The sequence below is a fragment of the Salminus brasiliensis genome, chromosome 16 (genome assembly GCF_030463535.1).
Source record: "Salminus brasiliensis chromosome 16, fSalBra1.hap2, whole genome shotgun sequence".
NCBI classification, from domain to species: domain Eukaryota; kingdom Metazoa; phylum Chordata; class Actinopteri; order Characiformes; family Bryconidae; genus Salminus; species Salminus brasiliensis.
The window spans coordinates 18634335-18658582 of record NC_132893.1 but is presented as its reverse complement, the minus strand read 5'-3'; the positions used below and the strand labels follow the sequence as shown (position 1 = coordinate 18658582).

The window sequence follows — 24248 nt, the reverse complement described above, 5'->3', positions numbered from 1 at the left end:
ATTCAAACATCTCCAAAGCTCCCCCCATGGCAGTCTAGTATTATTTATAGTAATAACACCAGGTTTAGTAAGTCAGTGCTTAAGTATGTTAACTCAGGTGATCTGTTCTAATGTGATCTGGAGATTTACAGGCAGAAACACTATAATTGCAGAGATACATGGTTCGAAAATAATGTGCTTAGGTGCCAAAGCAAAACAGTTTACCACAAAAAGGAACCACTATTGCAATGTGAATGCAGTGCATCAATACAACATGTTGATTTGTTGACTCAGAACAAGGACCACAAAATGGCCCGGGTGGCGCTGGAGTCATTGTATCGGTTGCTTTGGGTGTACATGATCCGGATCAAGTGTGAGAGCAACACTGCGACACAAAGGTGAGGAGCACATGCATGGAACTATGTATCAAAGAGATTTTATTCTAGTTCAGTCACACATGTATTTTCAGACACTGCTGAGCGTGAAAAGATTGCAGATGAAGGTTATCTGCTCACTAAAGGCTTCTTTTTCTCTCCAGCCGTCTGACTTCCATCATTTCCAACCTGTTCCCTAAGGGATCCAGAAGTGTTGTTCCTCGAGACATGCCTCTGAACATCTTTGTGAAGATAATCCAGTTTATTGCACAGGTGTGACTCAACCTTTACACACCCGTATGCTTTGTTTTGATACATATCTAAGCATCATGAAACTTTCTAGGAAAATCTAGGTCTTTCTGAACCTTGTGTTCTACATTTTGCTGTGTTTCGAGCACCTGTTTTTTTTTTTTTTTTTTTTGGAACTTGTTGTTGACATCAGATTGTCCTGTTACGCACACAAGCATAATATCTGCCCCCTCCATCTGTCTCCAATACAGGAAAGACTGGATTTTGCTATGAAGGAAATCATCTGTGACCTTCTCAGTGTTGGAAAATCAGCTAAAGCATTTAGTCTTAATCCAGAGGTAAAGTTACATTTCTAATTCTGTTACTAGGAAAAGCTTTGACCGCTGTTTTGATGCACATTCCACTGTTTAAATACATTGTAAAGAAGTCAAACAAACATAAAATAATACACTAGAGTGTTTTTGGAAGTTAACTTTATTTAGTCAAATGCTCTTTTAAAGCTCCTGGCTTGTTCAGTTCTGCATCTTAATAAGTTACACACAATAACATAATAACAATACACACATTAAGCCAACTCGAAAATATTAGGAGATGTGCTTCATCTTAATTGCTCAACCATTTTGTAGGGTTTTAGTCTGTGTTCCTTCCTGGTGGAGTCTGGTGGAGGCCACCCTTTTCTCAGACTCCTGATTGTGGAGGGTTGTGGTGTCAAACCTATGATCTCCTGTCTTTTGATAAGCAGGCAGTTAGACAGGCTGTGCCACTCTAGAGCTGGGACGCAATGTACATTTCTGTGTCCTGGAAAGGGCAGAATGGTAAGTTTACTCGGACCTGTGTCTTTCAGGCCTGCTTATCCAGGATGAGGAGTTCAGTTGAAATCCCAACAAGAAGCAAAGCAAGAAAGCTTGCTAATTATTTGAGCAATTTAAACTCCAGCAGATTTACTAATGTTTTGAGCTGGTTCAGCAGATGTGCAGAACTTAAAAAAGATTTAGGAGAACGTTTGAGTAAACTAAGTTGAAATAACTCTAAATAACTGTAAACATCATTTTAAGGTGGCCTGATGACATTTTTATACAGTGTACAGTGTCAGTTTTGTTTTTTCTTAGCCTAGAATCATGAATTGACTGGACCTCAATGAAAGGCTAACTGAGTATCCCTTTGTTTTTGTTACACAGAGAATGAACATTGCACTTAGGGCGTTTTTAGTCATAGCAGATAATCTGCAGCAGAAGGACGGCGAGCCACCCATGCCCAACACAGGAGCCACTTTACCCTCAGGAAACACCCTGAAGAAGAAGAAGACCTACCTAAGCAAGACTCTGACTGAAGAGGAGGCTAAACTCATTGGTTAGTGTCCAGTTCTCACTCTAGGGCGCATGCACAAAATGTTGGAGTGATGTGTCTGTAGGGAGCTTGTCATATAACATGTATTAGATGTGTGTGTGTGTGTGTGTGTGTCCTTTCGGATGCATTCTGTTTTACTCCATTCAGATTATTCCATAAGGACAGTCTGATGTTTATGGTTTGGTTACTGAAGAAAAGGTTAAGAGAAGGTTGAGGTTTTACAGTAATGGCAGTTAAGCCCCCATCATTTTTCTTACAGTGTTTTTGCTTGAAAATAAATACAAGTAATGAAGTAAACATAAATATAGTAAAGAAAAACAAGAATTTCTTATTTTGAAGAAAGCAGTTGATATCCTGGAGCCAGAAATAGATATGTTTAATTCCATCACTAGCTCACCTGATTTAACATCATTAAGCATTGATTTGCCAAACCAATAGACATGTTTTAATGAACACAGTGATGTAAAACCACAATTTGTGTATTGATTAATATAAATTTTTGTTGTTAATATTAATTTATTTTTGTTGTTAATATGTATTGTAATACTAAGGTAAATAAATAAACTTGCCAGATACTAAGAATTTTAATATTCTCAAGTGCCTAAAACTTGTGCACAGTACTGTATGCTTGTGTGTGTCTGTGTTTTTTTTTTTGTGTGTATCTATCTGTTTATATCTTTCTGGTATGAATGACATGCATTTCTTTATGATTTCCTGTCTCAGGTATGGCACTATACTACTCCCAGGTGAGGAAGGCCATTGATAACATCCTGAGACACCTGGATAAGGAGGTGGGCCGCTGCATGATGCTCACAAATGTGCAGATGCTCAACAAAGAACCAGAGGATATGATCACGTAAGAGCAATCACTTTGCATGTTGGGCCCATAAAAGTGACATTTACATTAACATAGTATAAATTGAAAGTTTATTCTTCAGATAACCCCTCTTATTTCTTACTTCAGATAGCCCCTCTTATTTAACTCACTTATTCATCACCAGTCATATTCTGCATGCAATCTACTCTTAAAACCCTAGATTGGTTCTTTAAATCCAACACAGTGCTCATGCTGTTCTTTGTGGTAATAACAGCATTTCTAAGGGGATTGTTTTTAGAACAGCTCACCATTGTGGCCTGTGTGGGTGTTTTGAGTGATGTACTTTTCCAGTGTTCTTGTTGTAGCCTTAAAACGTCTAAATTGAGCAACAGCTCAATGGCTTTTAAAAGTCAGAGGATCACCTTACACTGCCTGGTATTTGCCTATGTCTGTCTGATTGTGTGTGAGCGAACGAAACTCACAGCAAGACATCATGAGTCAGACCAGTCAGCCCACACAGCCTCTCACACTCTTATTTGTCTCACTCTTTCTCAGTGGTGAGAGGAAGCCGAAGATCGACCTGTTCAGGACGTGTGTGGCGGCCATTCCCCGCATACTCCCTGACGGCATGTCCAAGCCTGAACTCATTGACTTGCTTGCCAGGTAAGAGGCCAGCCAGACCCTCTGACTTATGTACACTGTATGGACAGAAGTATTGGGACACCTACCCATTTATTGTTTCTTCCTAAATCAAGGGCATTAAAAAAGACTTTATCCTGCTTTCTACTGTCCAGGGAAGGCTTTATTTTTACTATAGGTCCATGTTTATCTGCTCCAGAGAGTCCTCATTCTCTACAGAGACTTGACAAGATGTGTGTGTGAGTGCATTTGCACATCTGTGTCAGCAGTGTGTGCAACTTAAAGTTGAACGTCTGAATGCATTCATTAGAAGCGGTGTCCACAAACATTTGGACACGTATTGTAGCATTCTTTAGAAACACTCCACGAGATACCTGAAACCCAAATTCAGTTTAAACCCCCTAAGCACAACACTCCAGACGTGAAAAACAATCTATATGACAAATGTCACAAAGTGCGTCTTGGATTGAACCTGTAAACAAAAATGTTGGTAGCTATCCATCATGTACTGAAAGGCGGAGGACAGAAATGAGAGAGAGAAGAAAGAGGGACAGGTGAATAAGCAAGGTAGCCACAAACCAGTGTAAGTCAATGTAATCTTGCTGTTTTCATTTATTCTACATAATCCGGAGTACTCTGTGTCACATGATTAGAAGAAACATTGGTCTGTGCTGTGCTGACTGTCTTCATTTTTTTAAGAATTCAGGTTTTTCTTACTTCCTGTCTCTCTGTATACTTTAGGCTGACGGTACACATGGACATTGAGCTCCGTCTGATTGCCCAGAATTCCCTGCAGAGTCTGTTGCTGGACTTCTCAGACTGGCGGGAGGATGTTCTGTTTGGATACACCAACTTCTTGCTGCGGGAGGTGCAAGACACACAACAGGGCCTGCAGGACACCTCAGTCAAACTGCTGCTGCAGCTGCTCACGCAGTGGAGACTAGCCTTGCAGGCGCCAGGCAAGCGCTCAGCAGAGGTAATGCTGCACTGATCACTGCACAAACACTAGAGCAAACACCTCTTAACTGGCTACATGTTCAAGCACTTCTCACTCCCAGTATTACACACTCCAGTACACTATAGAAAATGCTCCTTACCTCCTGGTAACATGGAGGTATGGAAGAAATGTCTGCCAATACGTTTTGGCAGACGTTTCTTACTACCGGCACCACTCTAAATATATCATATTGCCAACACCTTCCAGCATGTTCTCTCTCCCACTGTATTACAGTACAGACTGTACAAAACGTTGCATATGTCTGCAATCTCAGTAACACTGATCAAATCATGTTTTTTTGCCATTTGTTTATTGTTGACTCTTGAAGATGAATTAAGTGGTTGTGTGAGTACATGTGCGTGTTTGTGTGTTTCAAACTGAATACTTCTATATGAAATCATGCATGCATGTTTGTGTCTGCTGTGAGTTTGTTTGTGTTTGGTTTGGTTTAAGATAGATTAAGCCTACTCTATGGCTTAATTATATATTATATATGGCTATAGCTGTGAGACTGTGTGAGAGTTTTGTATGATAATACTGTACAAATAAGCCTAGGCTTAAACACTGACTCATGTGTACTTGTGTTTGTTCCATCTACTGCAGCTGGCCCAGGGCTCCAGGTTGCCTGTGGAGCGCAGTCCTCACTCCACAGTGCTGCATGCTGTGGAAGGCTTGGCCCTACTGCTGCTTTGCTCCTGTCAGACCAGCACGCGCAAGCTCGCTGTGGCTGTGCTCAGAGAGATCCGCTGCCTCTTCACCGCCATTGGCCAGGCTGAGGTGAGCTAGACTCAATATGACACACAGCTACTGTTGGGCTGGGGCCCTGTGGACCTACATTTTCTGCACTGCTCAAGAAGTAGGCATCCAAAATCAGTACCTGAGCTCACTAATGTTCATGGGGCTGAAATCTTCCAGAAATTTTCCAGCATCACAGTCACAGCTATTACTGCAGCACAGTGGAGCAAACTTTTTATTAACACAATGGATTTCAGAAGAAATAATTAGATGTCACTTTTTGATGTCTACACTACCTTTTTGACCATATTTTACCATATAGTTCAATAGTTAAACTGATCCTACATCAGACTTAAAAGATGACCTGAGTTTTCTCTATTTCTTTGTATCCTAGGATGACGATAAACCTATGATCGAAGTGATGGACCGGCTCAGCCCCATAGTTTTGGATAGCTTTGTTCATGTGGCTGTTTCCGACTCAGTAAGTAGTTTTGCCATTTGGCATTATTGACTGTGTATTCACACTAGCTCAGTTTAAGAACTTAGATCCTTTGAACCAGAGGAAGAGCCAGTCCTGTAGTGTGACAAATTGCTATTCTTCTATTCATGACTCTCTGTGTGTCTGTAGGCCACTCTGCCACTAAGCCACCACGTGGACCTGCAGTGGCTGGTGGAGTGGAACGCTCGCCTAGTCAACAGTCACTACGATGTTAAGAGCCCCTCTCACGTGTGGATCTTCGCCCAGTCTGTGAAGGATCCCTGGGTGCTGTGCCTTTACAGCTTCCTCCGCCAGGAGCACTTGCCCAAACACTGCCCTATGGCACTAAGCTACGCTTGGCCTTACGCATTCACACGCCTGCAGCTGCTCATGCCCTTAGTGGATCCCAAGTGAGTTTAAATAGTCCCTTTTGTATGTCTTTACAGTTAACTCTCGTTTCACTGCTATTATGCAGTATGTAATTTCAGTGTACACCCTTTGACAGTAATACAATGGCAATATATGCCTTAGAAGGTTCGCAAGAACTGACCTCTAACCCCACCCATGTGCATCTACAGCAGTCCAGTGTATGCCAAAAAGACAAGCACTCCAGGTCCGGCAGACGGCTATGTGACCCTGTGGCGAAACTACCTAATTCTGTGTCTGGGTGTTGCCAAACCAAGCATTATGAGCCCGGGCCATCTTCGGGCCTCCACCCCTGAGATCATGGCTACCACACCTGATGGCAGCATCACCTATGACAACAAGGTACACTCTCCAGAGGCTGTACTTAGTCTTTGAATATACAACACTTTCATATATATATATTTTATCTGCAAGAGCCTGAGGTTACTGCTGTTAAACATCTGATGAGCTTGTATATTGTCTATATTGTCTATTATTGTCGGGTCTATGTATCTGTGTGTGTGTGAGTAGGTGATTGGAACACCCTCAGTAGCCTGGCTCCTGAAGCAGCTGGTCCCTCTGATGCGGTTGGAGAGCATTGAGATCACAGAGTCTCTTGTGCTGGGCTTTGGCCGGACCAACTCTCTTGTCTTCAGGTGTGTGCGTGTGGGAAAGAGCATTAAGTCCTTAAAGGTTTACTCTCTTTAAATCTATCTTGACACTGGATAATTGCTCAGGCTGCCTCGGGGACTTTATTCTAGAATGAGCCATTACTGCTCAACCACTTGAGGACAACTTATCTTTTGGAAATGTAGCGTGAAGGGACTGCTTGTACAGCATGTGTTCAGACTTTGTGTTTCGGCGTGGTCACTGAACACATAGCACAGATAGCTGTCATACTGCTGTCATAACGCTGGCTTAGGTCAGTCATTTGAGGTAAATATAATTAACCCTGACACCAAATGAGTTTTTTTTCAAGCACAAAATATTCCACTGTTTAATTGGGTGAGTGCCTGGAGTTTTAGGTATGAATTCAAAACTTCATATATCAGAACATGTTAACGCATACATAGTTTGTTTTCTGTCAGAACTTTTATCAGTTAGGAATGTAAAACATGCATGGCATGCAAAAGCGTAAAGGTCACATGAAAATAAATTACGTGGGTCATTTTGACAATATGCATCAAAGAAATATTTAGGCTATGCTTATATGTGTTCATGTGTGTGTGTTCATGTGTGTTTAGGGAACTAGTGGAGGAGCTCCATCCGCTCATGAAAGAAGCCTTGGAGCGAAGACCTGAGGTGAGTGAACAAAATGGGTTTGCCTTTTAAAATGTTTAAAATGTCCTAAATGTCATAGTTTTAATCCTCTCTTGACAGAATAAGAAACGCAGAGAGAGAAGGGATCTGCTGAGGCTGCAGTTGCTGCGTATCTTTGAGCTGCTGGCTGACTCAGGGGTCATCAGTGACAGGTGGGTCACACATGCTGCACCCTTGCAGCTGTCATACAGTCTACATTCACTTACTGCAACCGGTCCCATAATTCTCTCTACAATGATCAGTTTAGAGAATCTCTGATCCTTATCCAAGTGCATCCTCAGCAATGAATTAACCACAGATTTGACCACCTATGTCATTAAATGAACAGTTGTATTGAATTGTATTGTAAACTACTGGTCAAAAGTTTTAGAACACCCCAATTTTTTGGACCATGCATGCCTGCTTGCATGGTCCAAAAAAGTTCTAAGCAACATCTCGTCACTTACATTCTTTCCTTTTTTTCCTCTTTTTCTTCCTGCAGCACTAATGGGGCATTAGAGAGAGACTCTTTGGCTCTGGGAGCTCTTTTCCTAGAGTATGTGGATCTGACACGCATGCTGCTGGAGGCTGAGAATGATAAAGATCTTGAGATCCTGAAGGACATCCGAGCTCATTTCAGCGGCATGGTAGCCAACCTTATCCAGTGTGTCCCAGGTATCTACAATAATCACCTTTTTTCTGCTTCTTTTTCACTGATTGAACAGGATTAAAGATGTTTAATCATCACAGTCTGTTTCAGTCTTACAGTTGTCTTTATGGTGACTACTCCACTGTTTTAGTTCCAGTGTGTATCAGATACATTTCTAATACTCAGGCCTTAGAGACTTTGGTTGTAATTGACAAACTTCTGAGACTGACTCAAAATTATACCACAAATGATTACTGCTCCTCATGTGCTGGGTCGGTTTTGCTGGAAACCACTGCTTTAGAGGCACTGTGTAAAAACCAACGGATAGACAGACAGCTAGAACAAACAGCTGAGCCCTATTAATCACTCCTAATTAACCAAAACGTTTCAAACTAAGAGAACTCATTCTGTCATAGAAACAGTATACCATAGTCCATTCCCTCTCTCTCTATTCTTCTACTCATGTACTTGCTAAGAAAATCATGTCTTCTCTCTCTGCCTAGTGCACCACCGGAGATTCCTCTTTCCTCAGCAGAGTCTGCGGCATCACCTCTTCATCCTGTTCAGCCAGTGGGCTGGCCCCTTCAGCGTCATGTTTACGCCTCTGGACCGCTACAGTGACCGCAACCACCAGATCACGCGCTACCAGTACTGTGCTTTAAAGGTACAACAAGCTTCAAAATCACATTCAGTTCTGCACTTTAAAGAAGGGGTTCACTCACATTATTTCACTTATTGGGTGATTCCTGAGCATCTCAGATCATCTCATCTTAGTTTTTAACATCAGTTGTTTAATTAATAGATTTCAAATCTAACAACCCCCCATAGACGTCCCTTCAGTGAAAAAAAGGCTCTTAATGAGTTTGTCATATTACGTCAGTATCAATATCAACACCATACTCGCAACTGCATTGCTTGCAGCCATCTCTCAGTGGTAACAAGTAAAAATGAGCACAGCCCATAACAAGCTAACCAGCTACTGCTGCATCAAGACATGTTTTGAGAGAATCTATCAGCATACATTAATGGATAAATGAACAAAACTGCATTGATTGACATGAAAACTAGCTTTGAGGCCAAAACACATTTAGCTGGATCAGATTTTGAAGATTTTGATTTCCTGTGAAAGGTGCTTACATTTACATTTATGGCATTTAGCTGACGCTCTTATCCAGAGCGACTTACAAGGTTACTTGTATTACAGTGGTGGGCCAATGCAGTGTTAGAAGTCTTGCCCAAGGACCCTTGTTGGTGTAGCGCAGCACAGTCACCCAGACTGGGAATCGAACCCCAGTCTCCCACATGGTGTATTAGCTCACTAGCGGGTAGGGGTGTTATCTATTACGCCACACCAACCACCATTATGCCACACCAACCAGCTTGTACTAACTGAAAGTACTGTATGTATGTGAAAAGTCTTAGCAGAGTGCTAAAATACTTATATTACCTGTTTCATTAGTTATTTTTTATTCCTGTGTAGTGAAGACATTTGTAGATTTGTAGTGTTTTCTCAATCAGGAATAGTAGAATGGAAAAGTGAATGTCCGGCTTTAAGAAAACTGTGAAGGTGGTTGACTTCAGCATTTACCACGTTACAGCTTTGGTTGTCCAGATGTTTCCGGGTTTTGGAATTGGTCTGATTTTCTTTTCAGTGTAGGGACAACAGTGTTTGAGAGTCACTGGATGTAAGTTCATGTACTAAACTTTCATTATTAAACTATGCAAAGGTAAAGACAGGTTCCATTCTAGGATTCCTTTAGCATAGAGGATATCATCTGAAACTGATATGCAGAATGTTCCGTTTTGCATCGAAATTACACCGATGATATTGTGGAATTTCCTGACATGTAACACTAAAAATGGGCAGAAAGTTCAGGTTTAAAAAGCACAAATCTCAAATGACTCCCTAGTCTCCATGCATTGCACTATATGGGTAATGAAATAGCAGCTTCTGCATCCAAATACTGCATTATATGTGTATTATACGACCATTTATATTCAGCCAGAGGCTTCCCAGCTCCCTGTTTTACAGGTGTAGAAGACTGTACCGCATTATATAGAGAGTAGGGAGCCATTTGAGACACTGATAGTGTCTGCTCCTCACAAACAATTACAGAGACAGAAAAGGAGAATGGAGAGTTCTGTGCACTCTTGCATGCACATTTAACATCTGTTACTGAGTTGGAGCTGCTCTTGAGGTTCATCCTGTATCGCAAGCACTTGTGTGACACAAATGCCATGCAGTACCTGCGGCGTACCTGCAGAACTAGTCTGAGACAGCTAGAATTGTACAGTTTTGTTTTCTTTGCCTATAGAATCTTACCTATCCGTCTTACCCTCAGCACAGTTAAAATGCTCTCTTTATAGAAACATGGAATACAATGGCATGGGTTCTTTATCAAAAATGTCCTAACGTTTTATTTGTATACAGTGTTATTACATGTGGATGAGAGTGACTGCAGGAGAGAGACAGACTGCGTATATTTCAACAAGACTTGTGTCTAAAAGTGAATGTTTGTGTGTCTGCTTGTGTGTATGTTCGCCCTCCAGGCTATGTCAGCAGTGTTGTGTTGTGGGCCTGTCTTTGATAATGTGGGTCTGTCAACTGATGGATATCTCTACAAATGGCTGGACAATATCCTTGGCTGCCACGATCTCCGGGTAAGCCTCTTCTCATTGTAGTAAATGTCCCAGCAGACTGTAGCAGACTGCCAAAGCAGCTGGACTGGTTCTGTTTTTGACTGATTAATAAGTAGTGATATGTTTCTGGCTGCTTTGTGTTATCTTAGTTTTTACCTCTCATATGTTGGCTGTATAATTGATTGCAATATCCCATGCTGCAGGTGCATCGACTGGGCTGTGAAGTGGTCATCTTGCTGCTGGAGCTGAACCCAGATCAGGTGAATCTGTTCAACTGGGCAGTGGATCGCTGCTTCACCGGCTCCTACCAGCTGGCCTCAGGCTGCTTCAAAGCTATTGCTACAGTGTGTGGGAGCAGGTAAGATTGTCCTAATGTGCTGCTTAAAAACTGCTTAATAGTAGATGATAAACAATGTAAGTCATGTGATTCAAATGGTGTTTGCTACTGTATGTTTGACACAGAAGATTCTTTTCATTAATTTCCCTTCAGAAACTATCCATGTGACCTCGTGACCCTACTGAACCTAGTGCTCTTCAAATCATCTGACACCAGCAGAGAGATCTATGAGATCTCCATGCAGCTCATGCAGGTAAAAAACCGCCCTGTTTCCCTGTCGTTGGAAAAAATCTTCCAAGCACTGCATATTATTGTATCCTCATTCATTTCATGTCTGATGCAGTTTACAGCAGATTTCTTGCATTTCTCATTTTGCTGGCATTACCAAAGGTTCTAGAAGCAAAGCTGTCTGTGTACTCCAAGAGAATTGTGGGTCAGAAGTCAGGAAATATCCTATACGGCACCCATCGCCCTCTGCCTCCTCTCTACAGTGTCTCCCTCTCACAACTTTCCAACCAGCTTGCCTGCATGTATCCAGAGCTCACCTTGCCCCTCTTCTCAGGTACTTTTTATGTGTGGTTGTGAGTGTATGTCCTTGTTAGCGTAATCTACAGCTAAAACAAGTTTAATAAACAAGTTTCTCAGTGTGAGCGAGGGAGATTGTGCCAACTCACTGCACTCCTCTTCTCTCTACTGTGGGAACCAGCACACATTCTGTCCTTATTCTGTTTTTCCACACACGTTGCATACAGAGGTCAGCCAGAGGTTCCCCACCACTCATCCCAACGGCAGACAGATCATGCTGACCTACCTTCTACCGTGGCTGAACAACATTGAGCTAGCGGACACAGGACTGTTACCCCCAGCCTCCAGCCCCTGCACTCCTGAGGAGGAGACCCGAGAGCAGACAGACAGCATAGGCCTCACACACCGGCTCAAGGGCAACGGCTGGGGCTCCCTGCAAGCCACCTCTCTGGTTCTTAACAATCTAATGTACATGACAGCCAAGGTACAGTTTAGTTAATTGTTTTTCTTTTTTTTAATTATTTGATAAAATCCATGTTGCAGTAAATATTATTATTTTAAGCTTCAAACTTTGGTTCAATGTTTTATTCTTCTTTCAGTTAATTAGTTTAAGTTTACTCTAAACCTATACTGTTTATGTTTGGTACATTTCTCCTCAGTATGGGGATGAGCTTCCAGGCCCGGAGATGGAGAACGCATGGAACGCTCTGGTGACCAACGACAAATGGAGCAACAATCTGAGAATCACACTGCAGTTTCTCATCAGTCTGTGTGGGGTCAGCAGTGACACCACATTACTGCCTTATGTAAGGACACCCACACACATACAGTATTACCGTCTTTATAGAGGGGTTATGTATTACTGTAAGTGCTGCCATACTTCCTATAGGTTATATATAGCTTTTCCGCAGTTTTCCTTCTGGGAGCTAGCAAAGTCTCATAACTGCATCGGAATGTTCTTGTTTTCTTTTCACTCTGAGGAACTTTAGACCACTTTTGATGCAGTGTTTTATTATTTTTGAGGTTGTACTGTAATTTGAGTGCCAGCAACCACAAATGGTTTTCCCAAATAATAAATCAAACGTTCAGATTTGCTCCTTTGTCAACATAATGGCTCTTCATTCGTTTGTCTTTGTATCTCTTAGATTAAGAAAGTTGTCATCTACTTGTGTCGGAACAACACTATTCAAACCATGGAAGAGCTGCTTTTTGAACTGCAGCAGACAGACCCGGTCAACCCTGTAGTGCTGCACTGCGACAACCCGCCATTCTACCGGTTCGCTGCAAGCAGCAAGATCTCAGCTGTGGCCTCAGGTGACACATACACACAGAACTTTAGATGACTCCATTTGGCATATTTTTGGATGTGTTTTTTTTCTGATGGTGTTTCTTGGTTTTATGAAGGCACAACATCCAGCAGCAACACTGTAGTGGCGGGCCAGGAGAACTTCCAGGAGACAGACGAGGCAAAGATAGTCCGAGAGAATGAGGAGAGGTGAGTTCTGTTCTGTCTTTACCCGTGTGGAAAAGATTTGTTAATCACATATGACTCTTATGGGTCTTATGTGTTCATTATGACACTCAATATATATATACAGTGCATATGTACTGTTAAACATTTACACTCTCCACGCTCTATATTATGAAGACTTGTATATCTGCTCATCAGAATTTGGTGCAAAGTAGCATGAATTCATTAACCCGACCTGCCTTATGTCAGCAGTCCAGGCTGGAGGTGGTGTAATGGTTTGAGGAATGTTTTCTTTGCACACTTTAGGTCCATTAATATCAATCACTGCTTTGAACCTGTGACATGCCTGAAAGCAAAAAAAAAGCAACGCCACAGGCTGGTGGAGGTGGTGTAATGGTGTGAGGAATGTTTCTTTTGCACACTTTAGGTCCATTAAAATCAATCACTGTTTTCTGTTTTCGGCAAGAGAGAATTTTCGCATTTACATTTATGTACAGTCGGATCTATAAATATTTGGACAGTGACACTGTTTTTGTAATTTTGCCTTTTTACCACACCACAATGCTATACTTTTTGCTCAGGTTCAGTCAAGCGCTGCAAAACTGATGGAACTGCAAAAAAACGAAAGCAAGCCAAGAGCTTCATAAGGCAAATATTTAGATTCATCTAAAACCTCAGAGTCAGTCACCTGGTCTTAGCTCAGTTAAGCAACTTTATACTTATTGAAGACAAAGGGCAGAACGACTGGCAAAGCGGTAGCAACTAAAGACAGCTGCAGCATAGGCCTCGCAAAGCATCTTAAGGGAGGAAACTCTGCAGATGTCCATGGGTTCTGGACATCTTCCAGTTATTATAAATGTGAAATGTTAAAAAAGAATTAATAGTGTTTGTGATCAATGGCTTTGTATTTTGTACATGTGTATGTGCTTAATTGTGTGTATGTGTGTCCCTCTAGGTTAAGCAATGCTGCACGGGCCCATAACCGGTTGGAGTCACGTTACAGCAACAGTTCTGGCGGTTCCTACGATGAGGAGAAAAGTGAGTACTTTGTTGTTGTTATTGCCCTCTCACCTCCAGGAGGTCACTGGGCGAGCAGATCATTGCATAACACTGATGTTCTCAGCCACTCCTGTCTGGTGACTACTGATAAAAATCTCCACCAAATAACAGACACACGTAACACGTATGTGTGTAAGATAGCAATGTTCTATTATGTAAGACAGAGGAGAGGGAGGGATGAGGCTGATACATTTTTTGTAGTTTGTAGTTTCTATGCATTTATTTAGCTGTAAAGTACATATCTTCCTCAACTGTTGATAACTGTCTGTCGGTAAAACGCTGTTGTTTGTTCAGTTCACTTGTTGAAGAAGTGTTTAAATTAAAAATTGCCAGACTTTCAGACGAATGTAATCAAACGTGTCACTTGTGTGGTTCTGGAAAGAACTTTCCACATGTCCTTGTGTGTGTATGCGTGTGTGTGCACAGTCTGGGTGTGGGAATAGAGTGCTTAGCCTACATACCTGACATGACTGCATGAGAGTGGCATAAGACATGTCCAGATAGTGAAGATTGATAATATGCTGCTGATGGCATGACGTACATGCATCAGATGGAAATACACTGACCTGTGTCATATTGGACAAGGAGACAGAGACTGTTATCCTGTTGTTCTATTTAGAATACATGATTTGTCACTTGATCATACCTTTAATCATACCTTGATTAAAACCTGATTAATGTAAACAAAAAAGGCTTTGGATGAAAAGTGCATTTAATGCCATGTGCATCCAGTAAAAGGTTTTCCAGTGAATTTTCATATATGATCAGTAATTTGCCATTATCCTACATTTTACAAAAACAAAATGTGCACTCAATGCTGGTCCATAATGCATAGTTTAGTATCTTCCCTGCTCTAACACACACAAGAAAGTATTGTTAAAGAGCTAAAGAGGTGAATCTGATGTGTTTGAAATGGGAAAACACATCGATATGCTAATTTTCCAAGGTGAGGGCTAGCAGGCTTGAGTGGCACACCAAAGGAGGACATTGTGAAGTAAACACTGAAAATTAATAAAGGGAAAATAACCACTTTGCTGTTGCTGTGTCTGCAGATGACCCTCTCCCACCATATGCAGGCTGGCTGCTCAATGTCCTGGAGAGTAATCGGCCCCAGCCTTTGCCCATGCCATTTAACGGAGGCTGCTGGGCTCCTCTAGTGGACTACCTTCCTGAGACCATCACACCACGAGGGCCTCTTCACAGGTAACTTCTACTGTTTTAGGGAAGATTTAAGCACTTAAGCACCAGTCCTAGCCATTGTTGAAGACAAGGCATCTTTTGTTTGGAAAACTATTGCAAACTGTGTTTCGCTCTGCTCCATTCTCAGCGATAGCTCAGACACTATTTACACAGACATTAACACACTAGCATTCAAACAATCACCCAGTGTTAAAGTTTAATACAGACTCCCTTTTGTTCAAACCATGTGCGTAGACCTGTAAACCCATGTTATGTCAACAGGCCTGAGTGTTTTGCAGCTGAAAGTACCCATGATTGTGTGCCTGTATTCCAAGGAGGCGCTGTTGTTGTGTTGCTAAGACGACAGTGATTTTTTGCAGTAGCACTCCTGACAGTCAGTTTTTCTTTATGAGAGAACTGCAGTGTTAAGAGCTTGAGTGTTGTGGTGCACTTAATCAGCTCTCAGGACACATTGTTTGTGAATGTGTGTATGTTTATGAACGCTGTCAGACTAATCAGATCTGGAAAGCCTCATGATGACACCTGGGAGAGGGAAAAAATGTCACACGTTTTTGCCAAGATGCCTTTCTCATAAATAATCTGGTAGGATGAACTTCGCAAAGTATAGCTGCTGGAATACGTCATCTGTGGTATTCAAGGCCAAACACTATTTAAAGGTGCCATCGAATGCGCTTTTTCATTGTTTTTAATAGTCTGATGTTCACATATGTCGAACAACAAATATGTGGTTTTACATGCCCATGCCCTGATTGGCTGCCTTACAGCGAGGCACTGTAATGGTGTACACAGAAGCCACACAGCATAGCATAACATAACATGACATCGCATAGCTTTGTTTGTCATTATTTAACTAAGGGGCACTAACAAATTAACAAATTAACAAATTAACAAATGGCTTTTTGTTTCTGACTTTCAGCTGTTAGATCAGCCCAGGTGGACACTCAAAAGATGACTATAAAATGTTGCATAAAATTTTCAAGGGGTCCAAAGTTGATCTTTTTATCTGTATTCCAAACTTTCTGTATATTTATAAAATCATTAATCGTTAATTGCTTTCATTCGCATACATTTCTATTTACTTCCATTAAAATGTTCCTCTGAAAATCTGTAAAACTTTTGACACTCTGAAATAACCTCTATGACCCTAAACAATACACACTCTGATATTAGAACAACCCATATCTTTCACTACTCCACTCCCTACCACAATATCTAAAGCTTTCTCATACACTTATTTAATGTACTACATTTGTAAACTTTAATGTAATTTACTGTACCTAAATATTGATCGTTAACATGAAGGTCTATTATGGACCTTATAGTGAATAAACATAGTATCACAGTATTATCATTGTATTATTCCTGTGAAGCTCTAAAAATAAATCTGTACTACATGGATTAAAAAGTGTGTTGATACATGTTTGCAGGTGTAACATTGCAGTGATCTTCATGACTGAGATGGTGGTGGACCACAGTGTACGAGAGGACTGGGCTCTGCACCTGCCCCTTCTGCTGCACGCTCTCTTCCTCGGTAACACCAAATATTATTCCCCCATTGATTGATCTTTCCACCTTTCTTTAGTTTTTGTCTTGTCTATAATATATTTGCAGTAAGAAATAATTGTTCAGATGTCATTTTCTGATGTTTAGCATGTTTTAAATATATTTGAGGGAATCTAGTTCTATCACAATCAGAGTAATAAAACCAGTAAGTGATGTCTAGTTTTTAAACAGGTTTTATTACATGTCAGTTTGAATAAATGATTGAACAATCAAGTCTCCTAGCCCTATCAAAAATAAGCTATGTTTCTCACATGTTGCTCATATCTGCTCATAGCACTCTCTGATGATGAATCCCCTCATATACTGGTCATAAAAATGCATTCCCACTGGCAGAGAACTGAATCAGGATTCACTTATAAATGGACAGGTTTCTGGTGGACCATGGTCCTCTAGTTTACTGCGCACCCAAATACAGGTAGAGTGTTACTGCCTGTCAAAATGGACCGAACAGGAGAAAACGTTTGATAGGTTTGCCCCAAAAACAACGTAGCTGTGTCCTTAGCTATCTGTTATATATATATATATATATATATATATCTGAGCATTATTATTTACTGCAAGCGTATATACTGTTTGTCTGCTTGCATAGAAAGGCCTTTATGGGTCGTTTGTTCTCTAGTGACCACATTCCCAGCTATAATTAAGGCTTCCAGGCAAGCTGAATTACAAAGCCCAGCAATGCCAAAAATCTCAAAAATGCTACTGATGGAAAAAAGAGCAGAGCAGGGAAGGGAGAGAAATGCCGTCCACCCAGGGCTTATCTCTCTCAGACGCTTTGTGTCGTCATCACCTGCTGTCCTTGTTCTGATGTCTCTGACAGCTTGGTGTGGAACTGTTCTGTTGATATTTTATCTGCAGCCCAAGCTATTACAGGCATGCTCAGATGCCCAGATGAAAGAATGTAGGAGTATCTCTGATCAGCTTTTGAGTTTGCTTATTCTTTTGTTCTGTTTTGTTCTGTATTAATCAGTCATTGACTGTGGGTTTGTTGTCAAACTCAGGTTTGGACCACTATCGGCCAGAGGTGTTTGAGCACAGCAAGCGGCTACTCCTGCACCTGCTTATCGCCCTCTCCTGCAACAACAACTTCCAGGTCATTGCCTCTGTGCTGCTGCTCACCAGAGAAATCAGTGACAACAAGACCCTCACTGTCAAATCCAGCTATCAGCCTGAGTACTTACACACGGGTAAATGAAAAAATTCAAAAACAGCTACACACTCAAGCATAGAATCACTAGAAATAAGACATTTCAGACTGAAAAGACCTTACCGTGGTAGGACCCTGGTACCACAGTAAGAATTCCCACCCATTTTGAATCTGAAAATGTTCACTGAACAACACCGATCTACCCACACATGTAGGTTAAACCTGTAATGTACTTACTGTAATGTACAGTTTACTACTTATGTTTAATTTCAACTGCACTGTCAAGGCAGTTGCCCAAACATTTCCGAAAAACACCTGCATATGAATGAACATGCTATCAGATTTTAAAATATTTTGACATTTGCTGTGCAGGGAGATATACTGCAAGGTGTGGACGTGATATTTATGATGTCAACGCCTAAGAGCGATGAGCAATGCCTTATCTACAGATGAAAAAACAAACAGAGCAAGTCTGTCCAAAAGCAATCAAGTAACCACCAGGTCAGAGAGCGACAAGCATCGATCAAGGGAACTTGAAATTATGTCAGGCAACCTGTGAACAGGATACAGGATACACTCTAAAAAGTGCTACAAAAGGTTCTTTGAGCAATGCCATAGAAGAACCACTTTTGGTTTCATAAGGAACCTTTTTTGTTATAGAGATGTGACCCTTAAATAGATCAAGAGTAGGTATTTCACAGGTTTTTCACACTCACACATCTCTATGACAAATATGGTTCTTTATAGAACCAGAATTGGTTGTTGTATGGCATTACTCCATTTGTAGCACCTTTATTTTTTTGTAGGTGAGGAGAAAACCACAAGCGTGTTTCAGAGAGAAGGAAAGAGTAGGACCAGTTTTTCACGTTGGAATTCTGGCTGGCATTTAGCATTCCATTTCACATTAAGTTTAATAATGATTTAATTACATTTCTTTCAGCTACTTGTGTCTTCATTTGCTTTTTTATTTGAGTGTTAATGAGATATGTCCACACTGATGAACGAGCCACTTGCAAACAAGCATGCACAGTTAAAATAATTTTCATGTTCTTTTTGGCACTGTTGTGTTAGCGCCCTATGCTCCTCTCCACATGCAGGTGGACTGGACTTCCTGCGGGAATGGCAGGCATCTCCTGTGGCAGACTCAGGCCTCAGCTCGTCCTCCACCTCCTCCAGTGTAAGTCTGGGCGGCAGCATTGGAAACCTCCCTCAAATCACTGCTGATTTAGAGGATCTGGAGGAGTCCTCTACTGAGTCTGAGGAGAAGACCAACAAGCTCATTGAGTTCCTCACCACCAGGTATGAGACATTCATTCATACACAACCATATGACTGGTCTGGTCAAAGTGTTATTTTAGATTTATTATTTATTTATTAATAACCTATTTTGAGAAATTTGTTTAAGGAACATGCAATGGGAGATTACTTTCAAATGGTTCAAATGGTCAAAGTGGACGTCCACAAGTTGCCCACTATCCACCCGTACCACTGTTCTCTTCACTTATATGGGAGAAGTTATTCCACTGAAGCGGTGAATAAAGTCCAGATGATGTACTCCATAGTTAGCCAGACAAGAGCAATCATTCCTTGCTTTAACACCTGGCCATGGTAGATATCTACTGTAAGGTGCAGCTTCATCACAGCTGCAGTGTACAATATAGGCCAGCTTCTACATTTGGGTCATGAGCAGGACCGTCTTCAAGTTGTGCCGTTAACCTTGTCTGATCTTGGTGGTGGTTCTGTGGTGGCGCAGTGCCTGGAGTACTGTCCTGTCGTTACTCAGGGCCTTTGGACCACTGTGGTGCCACGAGGACATCACACCGAAAAACCCCAACTCCAAGAGTGCTGAGCAACTCACCAACTTCCTGCGCCATGTGATGTCTGTGTTCAAAGAGACTAAATCAGGTACCTGTCTCTATATGTACCTATCTGGCCTATAAGACCCAGACAGTGGGTTCTGAGAAGCTGCTCAAATTGACCTGTGAAGTATCTGACTAATAATACTTACAATATTATTTATTTTTTGCATTATGCTTCATATTTTACATACAATATGAGAATGTCATCAGCACTGTATTTAATCTAGGACTAATCATAATCTGTGATTGATGGCAAATGTGTTGTTACCATCTGTTCCAGACTTCCACTTAGAGCAGCAACTGAGTGACGTAGCTCTTCAGACAGCTCTCTGTAGCTCATCCCGACACTATGCAGGACGCTCCTTTCAGATCTTCAGGGCGCTCAGGCAGCCGCTTTCTGCCCATGCAGTCTCAGATCTGCTGTCACGGCTGGTGGAGGTGGTTGGAGAGCATGGCGATGAGGTGCAGGTGTGTGCAGTTGTATATGCCTTGAGATTTTGTGAGGGCTTTACGTGTCTTACATGATTGATTGTCATTTTCAGGGTTATGTAATGGAGGTGTTGCTCACACTGGAGTCAGTGGTGGACAATTTGGCTGAATGCCTGAAAAACAGTGACCTGATGGCTGCATTAACTAGGTAAGCTTTTGGTGCTTTAAAACACAAATATATTCATAGACTGTTGCACTTATATGTTTTTATATGGCATATACATACATTTGGGGTGTTTAACTTGAAATCCGATGTCATAAACTAAATACCAAGTGATATTTTCTATTTCTATTTCAAGTACTTGGGGAACAAAGTTTTATATATATATATATATATATATATATATATATATATATATATATATATATATATATTATATTATATTATTAAATGATAAATCATATATTGTACTTATGATTATAGATAATATTATTATTATAACATTTACTTACTTATTTATTTATTTATGTACATTTTTATCTCCTTTCTGGTCACAGAGCCTCATCTCCAGACTTCTTGGTCAGTGGCAAATTAAACTGCAACCGCAAAAGCACAGGCCAGCTCAACCTGCTCCAGGAGGCAGGCACGGCTGAGCGCAGCCGGCACCAGCGTAGCTACTCTGTCCCCAAGAAGTTTGGCGAGAGCGGGGAGCGCTCGTCCTCAGACCCCCCACGCAGTGCCACCCTGGACCGAATCCAAGCTTGCACCCAGCAGGGTCTCGCCCGCTCGGCCCGCAGCACCTCGTCGTCCTCCTCCACCCGCGCTGACGGCAGCGCTGTCACCGATCCATCTCATGTCAGCCACCCCTCCAGCCTGCTGGCCACTATCTTCTGGGTGGCCGTTTCTCTCATGGAGTCAGATTTTGAGTTTGAGTATCAGATGTCTCTGAGGCTGGTGCACAAGCTGCTGGCAAGGGTTCCCCTGGAGCTGCCAGAGAACCGCGAACGCTTGGAGAAGTTGCAAGCTCAGTTAAAATGGAGTGGCTTTGCTGGCCTGCAGCAGCTGATGCTCAAGGGTTTTACTTCGCCAGCCACGAGTGACCTCACACTGCAGCTCTTCTGTCAGCTCACGCCTGTGTCTAGAGTGCCGGTGGTGGACACGTCTCAGGCTATAGGTGAGCGGCACTTATGCTCTCCAGAGACAAGTTATGCTTTGTCAGTACTATGGGTTCTTGCATGTCCAGTCATAAAACTACTATTTACAATCTTCTGAGGTGTTTCAGTTTCAGTAAAGGGGTCTTTAATCAGCACCATTAATAAAAGTGCATGAAGTGGCTTTGTAGTGTCTGTTTGTTGTTGTTTTCTAAACCTTCTAAACCATATCTCTCTTTTCTGTCCTCACTCAGGGTTCCCTCTGAATGTGTTGTGTCTGCTTCCTCACCTGGTGCAGCATTTCGACTCCCCAACACAGTTCTGCAAAGAGAGTGCAGAGAGGATAGCACAGGTCTCACATATCATACATGATCTCTTTTTACACATCTGTTCCCCAGACTGAGATTAATTCTACACCATTGCAATTTAATCTAAGACTAGCCTTAATCCATGTTCAGGGAACCAGCATTGAAGATTGGATAGTCCTTCTGTTTCTGTTGTGCACATGATTGCCTTAACTATATATGTGTGATCTTCTGTGACTTGTGCTGCAGGTGTGTCTCGAAGAGAAGGAGAGAAATACAAAGCTCTCTCATCTTGCTCATGTAATGACTCTATATAAAACCCGGTCCTACACCAGAGACCCTTTCTCCTGGGTCAGCGTGGTCTGTCGCTACTTGCACGAGGCCTTCTCTGACATCACACTCAGCATGGTCACTTACATGGCCGAGGTGAGTGTCTGCCCTGCATTTTTTTGTTCATTTGTAGTGACTCAAGTGAAGCAAAACAAACTTTAAACAATTCTGGCAGAAATTAAATGAAACATATTTCTGTGATGAATGATACATTTGTGTATTGGATTCAATAATGAAAAAACAGGTTTGTTTCTGTAGTGTAAATAATGGAGTGCTGGAGTAAAACAGTGGTATTGCTTGTGCTCTTCTCTCTCTCGTAGTTATTGGATAAGGGATTACCCAGCATGCAACAGCCTCTGCTGCAGATCATCTACAGTCTGCTGAGTCACATGGACCTGGCAGGCATTCAGGTCAAACCCTTCAACGTGGAGGTGCTGAAAACCATCGAGAAGTTTGTTCAGGTATTTGGTGTCCTCAGAGTGATCACAAGTGTAATGCTTAAACTGTCTATATGGAAGATAAGCTCCCCAGACATAAAGTGGTCAAGAAGTGGGCATTCTGATCACCCCAAAGACACAATTGGCACCCCTGAATAAGGTAAGAAAGACACTATAGGTAAAAAAAAGCATTTTAAAGTCAATGCATGTCCTTCACAACCAGTCTGAAAGAACATTGCTCAGGAAACTGTATTTCTATTCACAAGCGACACTCGCCGCTGGTGCCTGTATGACCGTATGCTTCGCTCCACATGCAAGTTCAGTCTCTTTCCTCACATTACGGTCTTTGGCACGTCCAAATGCAATCTGCTTTGTGACCCCTTTCCTAGACCTTCACTACACTGTAGCTCTTTTTCTTAATCTATGAATCTCAGTATTTACGGCACATTCAAGCCTGAAGTTATTATTACCCCAGACTACGAATGGACTCATTTTTTGTCCATGGAGCTTATGTTTTCATATTTATATATGTGTTAAGTAAATACTTTTACTTATTTGAAATTCTGATCCGCATGGAAGGCTTAGCAGTACTGACTCATAAATCTTATCTTATCAATGCAATGTTATCTGTCCTGATTTATGAATAGATCTGTACGAATGCCCATGTATGTGAATTTATGTGTGTTTTAGACCGTCCACTGGAAGGAGGCTCTGAACGTTTTAAAGCTGGTGGTGTCTCGCTCAGCCAGTCTTTCTCTGCCTTCTTATGCTCATGGAGATTTGGCCAATCTGGAGGTCAGCCGCATGATGTGGGATGGCTCATCTAAAGCCCTGCCTGGCAAAACTCTGGACTTTCACTTTGACATCTCTGAGGTAAAAAAAGTCAAATTTCTATTGTCAGGTGGTTTCCAATTAGCAAGTTTCTGTGATGGGTCAAAGTTGGATAGCGTCTCATCTCTACCATTATTTGTTTTTTTTGTTTGGTCTTCCAGCTGCTGCATTTTCCCTTACACATGCATTTTCCATGTAAACTGAAAACAGTGATCTGAGTCAGTGTTTTTAATGCTCAAAGAATAGATGGCTTATATCTACACTGCCATTACAATACTATAAACAGTGTGCCAGACACAGATGCAGTTTCATGAAGGACAGTACTTGCTCAAAGTTTCTGTTTGCTTTTAAAGGATAAACTTTCAATAGATAACAATGGTGACTTGTGTTGTGTGAAAGTTGGGCTGGGTGTTCATCATCCAGGCAAATTCAGAGTAGTCAAATTAAGGTCAGCCACCAAACCCAATTAGAAAATGAAAGGATTACAGTTGCAAGGAACGTAAATGAACCCTTTGAACTCCCTTGATTTCTACATTCATTACTAATAAATTGTACTGTTCATGTCTTTTATTGAGTACATGGAGTAAACATCATACCTTACACATTTCTCAATAAATAAAGGCATGCAAAGCTTGGCAACTTACTTAAATATATGCTTCTCAATAAAGATTTGTTCGCACTATGGATCACATTAGTAATAAATGCATACATCCACGTAATTCCAAATGGTTCACTTGCAACTTTTTTTGCAACTGTATATCAAGTTGCAGTGTCTTTTGTTTCTAATTGCTCACCATGACAAGGCTGTCTAAAACCAGGCCTGGGGTAGAGTGCTAGAGGCGTAGGATGTGTGTGTCTGTGTGTGTGGTGTGAGAACCAGTTTTGTCTGGGAGAACCTCCTGAATTCCAGGAAATTGTTTCAGACTTGAAAGGGCGAAGGAAATGTTTCTGGCCTGTTTTGCTCCCAGCACAGCATGAGACATTAACATGTTTGA

At 41.5% G+C, this 24248-nt stretch overlaps 1 protein-coding gene across 7 annotated transcripts in view; it reads left to right on the top strand.

Moving 5' to 3' along the window:
- fryb (furry homolog b (Drosophila)) overlaps positions 1 to 24248 on the top strand; it is a 75795-nt gene that overhangs the window by 39397 nt on the left and 12150 nt on the right. For 4 of the 7 annotated variants that reach the window (XM_072659002.1, XM_072659000.1, XM_072658997.1 and 1 more), the window contains exons 12-48: positions 274 to 377; positions 518 to 626; positions 854 to 940; positions 1781 to 1952; positions 2673 to 2805; positions 3322 to 3429; positions 4147 to 4381; positions 5006 to 5179; positions 5532 to 5618; positions 5766 to 6025; positions 6194 to 6383; positions 6552 to 6676; positions 7265 to 7322; positions 7401 to 7492; positions 7822 to 7994; positions 8472 to 8632; positions 10519 to 10629; positions 10812 to 10966; positions 11099 to 11198; positions 11336 to 11507; positions 11698 to 11954; positions 12130 to 12276; positions 12616 to 12784; positions 12875 to 12965; positions 13897 to 13979; positions 15053 to 15203; positions 16628 to 16731; positions 17765 to 17950; positions 19008 to 19209; positions 19664 to 19815; positions 20050 to 20237; positions 20312 to 20406; positions 20757 to 21373; positions 21605 to 21702; positions 21905 to 22081; positions 22306 to 22446; positions 23113 to 23295. In XM_072659002.1, the coding sequence (XP_072515103.1) occupies positions 274 to 377; positions 518 to 626; positions 854 to 940; positions 1781 to 1952; positions 2673 to 2805; positions 3322 to 3429; positions 4147 to 4381; positions 5006 to 5179; positions 5532 to 5618; positions 5766 to 6025; positions 6194 to 6383; positions 6552 to 6676; positions 7265 to 7322; positions 7401 to 7492; positions 7822 to 7994; positions 8472 to 8632; positions 10519 to 10629; positions 10812 to 10966; positions 11099 to 11198; positions 11336 to 11507; positions 11698 to 11954; positions 12130 to 12276; positions 12616 to 12784; positions 12875 to 12965; positions 13897 to 13979; positions 15053 to 15203; positions 16628 to 16731; positions 17765 to 17950; positions 19008 to 19209; positions 19664 to 19815; positions 20050 to 20237; positions 20312 to 20406; positions 20757 to 21373; positions 21605 to 21702; positions 21905 to 22081; positions 22306 to 22446; positions 23113 to 23295 (5847 nt within the window). The remainder of the gene's footprint in view (positions 1 to 273; positions 378 to 517; positions 627 to 853; positions 941 to 1780; positions 1953 to 2672; positions 2806 to 3321; positions 3430 to 4146; positions 4382 to 5005; positions 5180 to 5531; positions 5619 to 5765; positions 6026 to 6193; positions 6384 to 6551; positions 6677 to 7264; positions 7323 to 7400; positions 7493 to 7821; positions 7995 to 8471; positions 8633 to 10518; positions 10630 to 10811; positions 10967 to 11098; positions 11199 to 11335; positions 11508 to 11697; positions 11955 to 12129; positions 12277 to 12615; positions 12785 to 12874; positions 12966 to 13896; positions 13980 to 15052; positions 15204 to 16627; positions 16732 to 17764; positions 17951 to 19007; positions 19210 to 19663; positions 19816 to 20049; positions 20238 to 20311; positions 20407 to 20756; positions 21374 to 21604; positions 21703 to 21904; positions 22082 to 22305; positions 22447 to 23112; positions 23296 to 24248) is intronic. The other 3 variants (XM_072659003.1, XM_072659001.1, XM_072658998.1) reach the window with 2 other exon arrangements.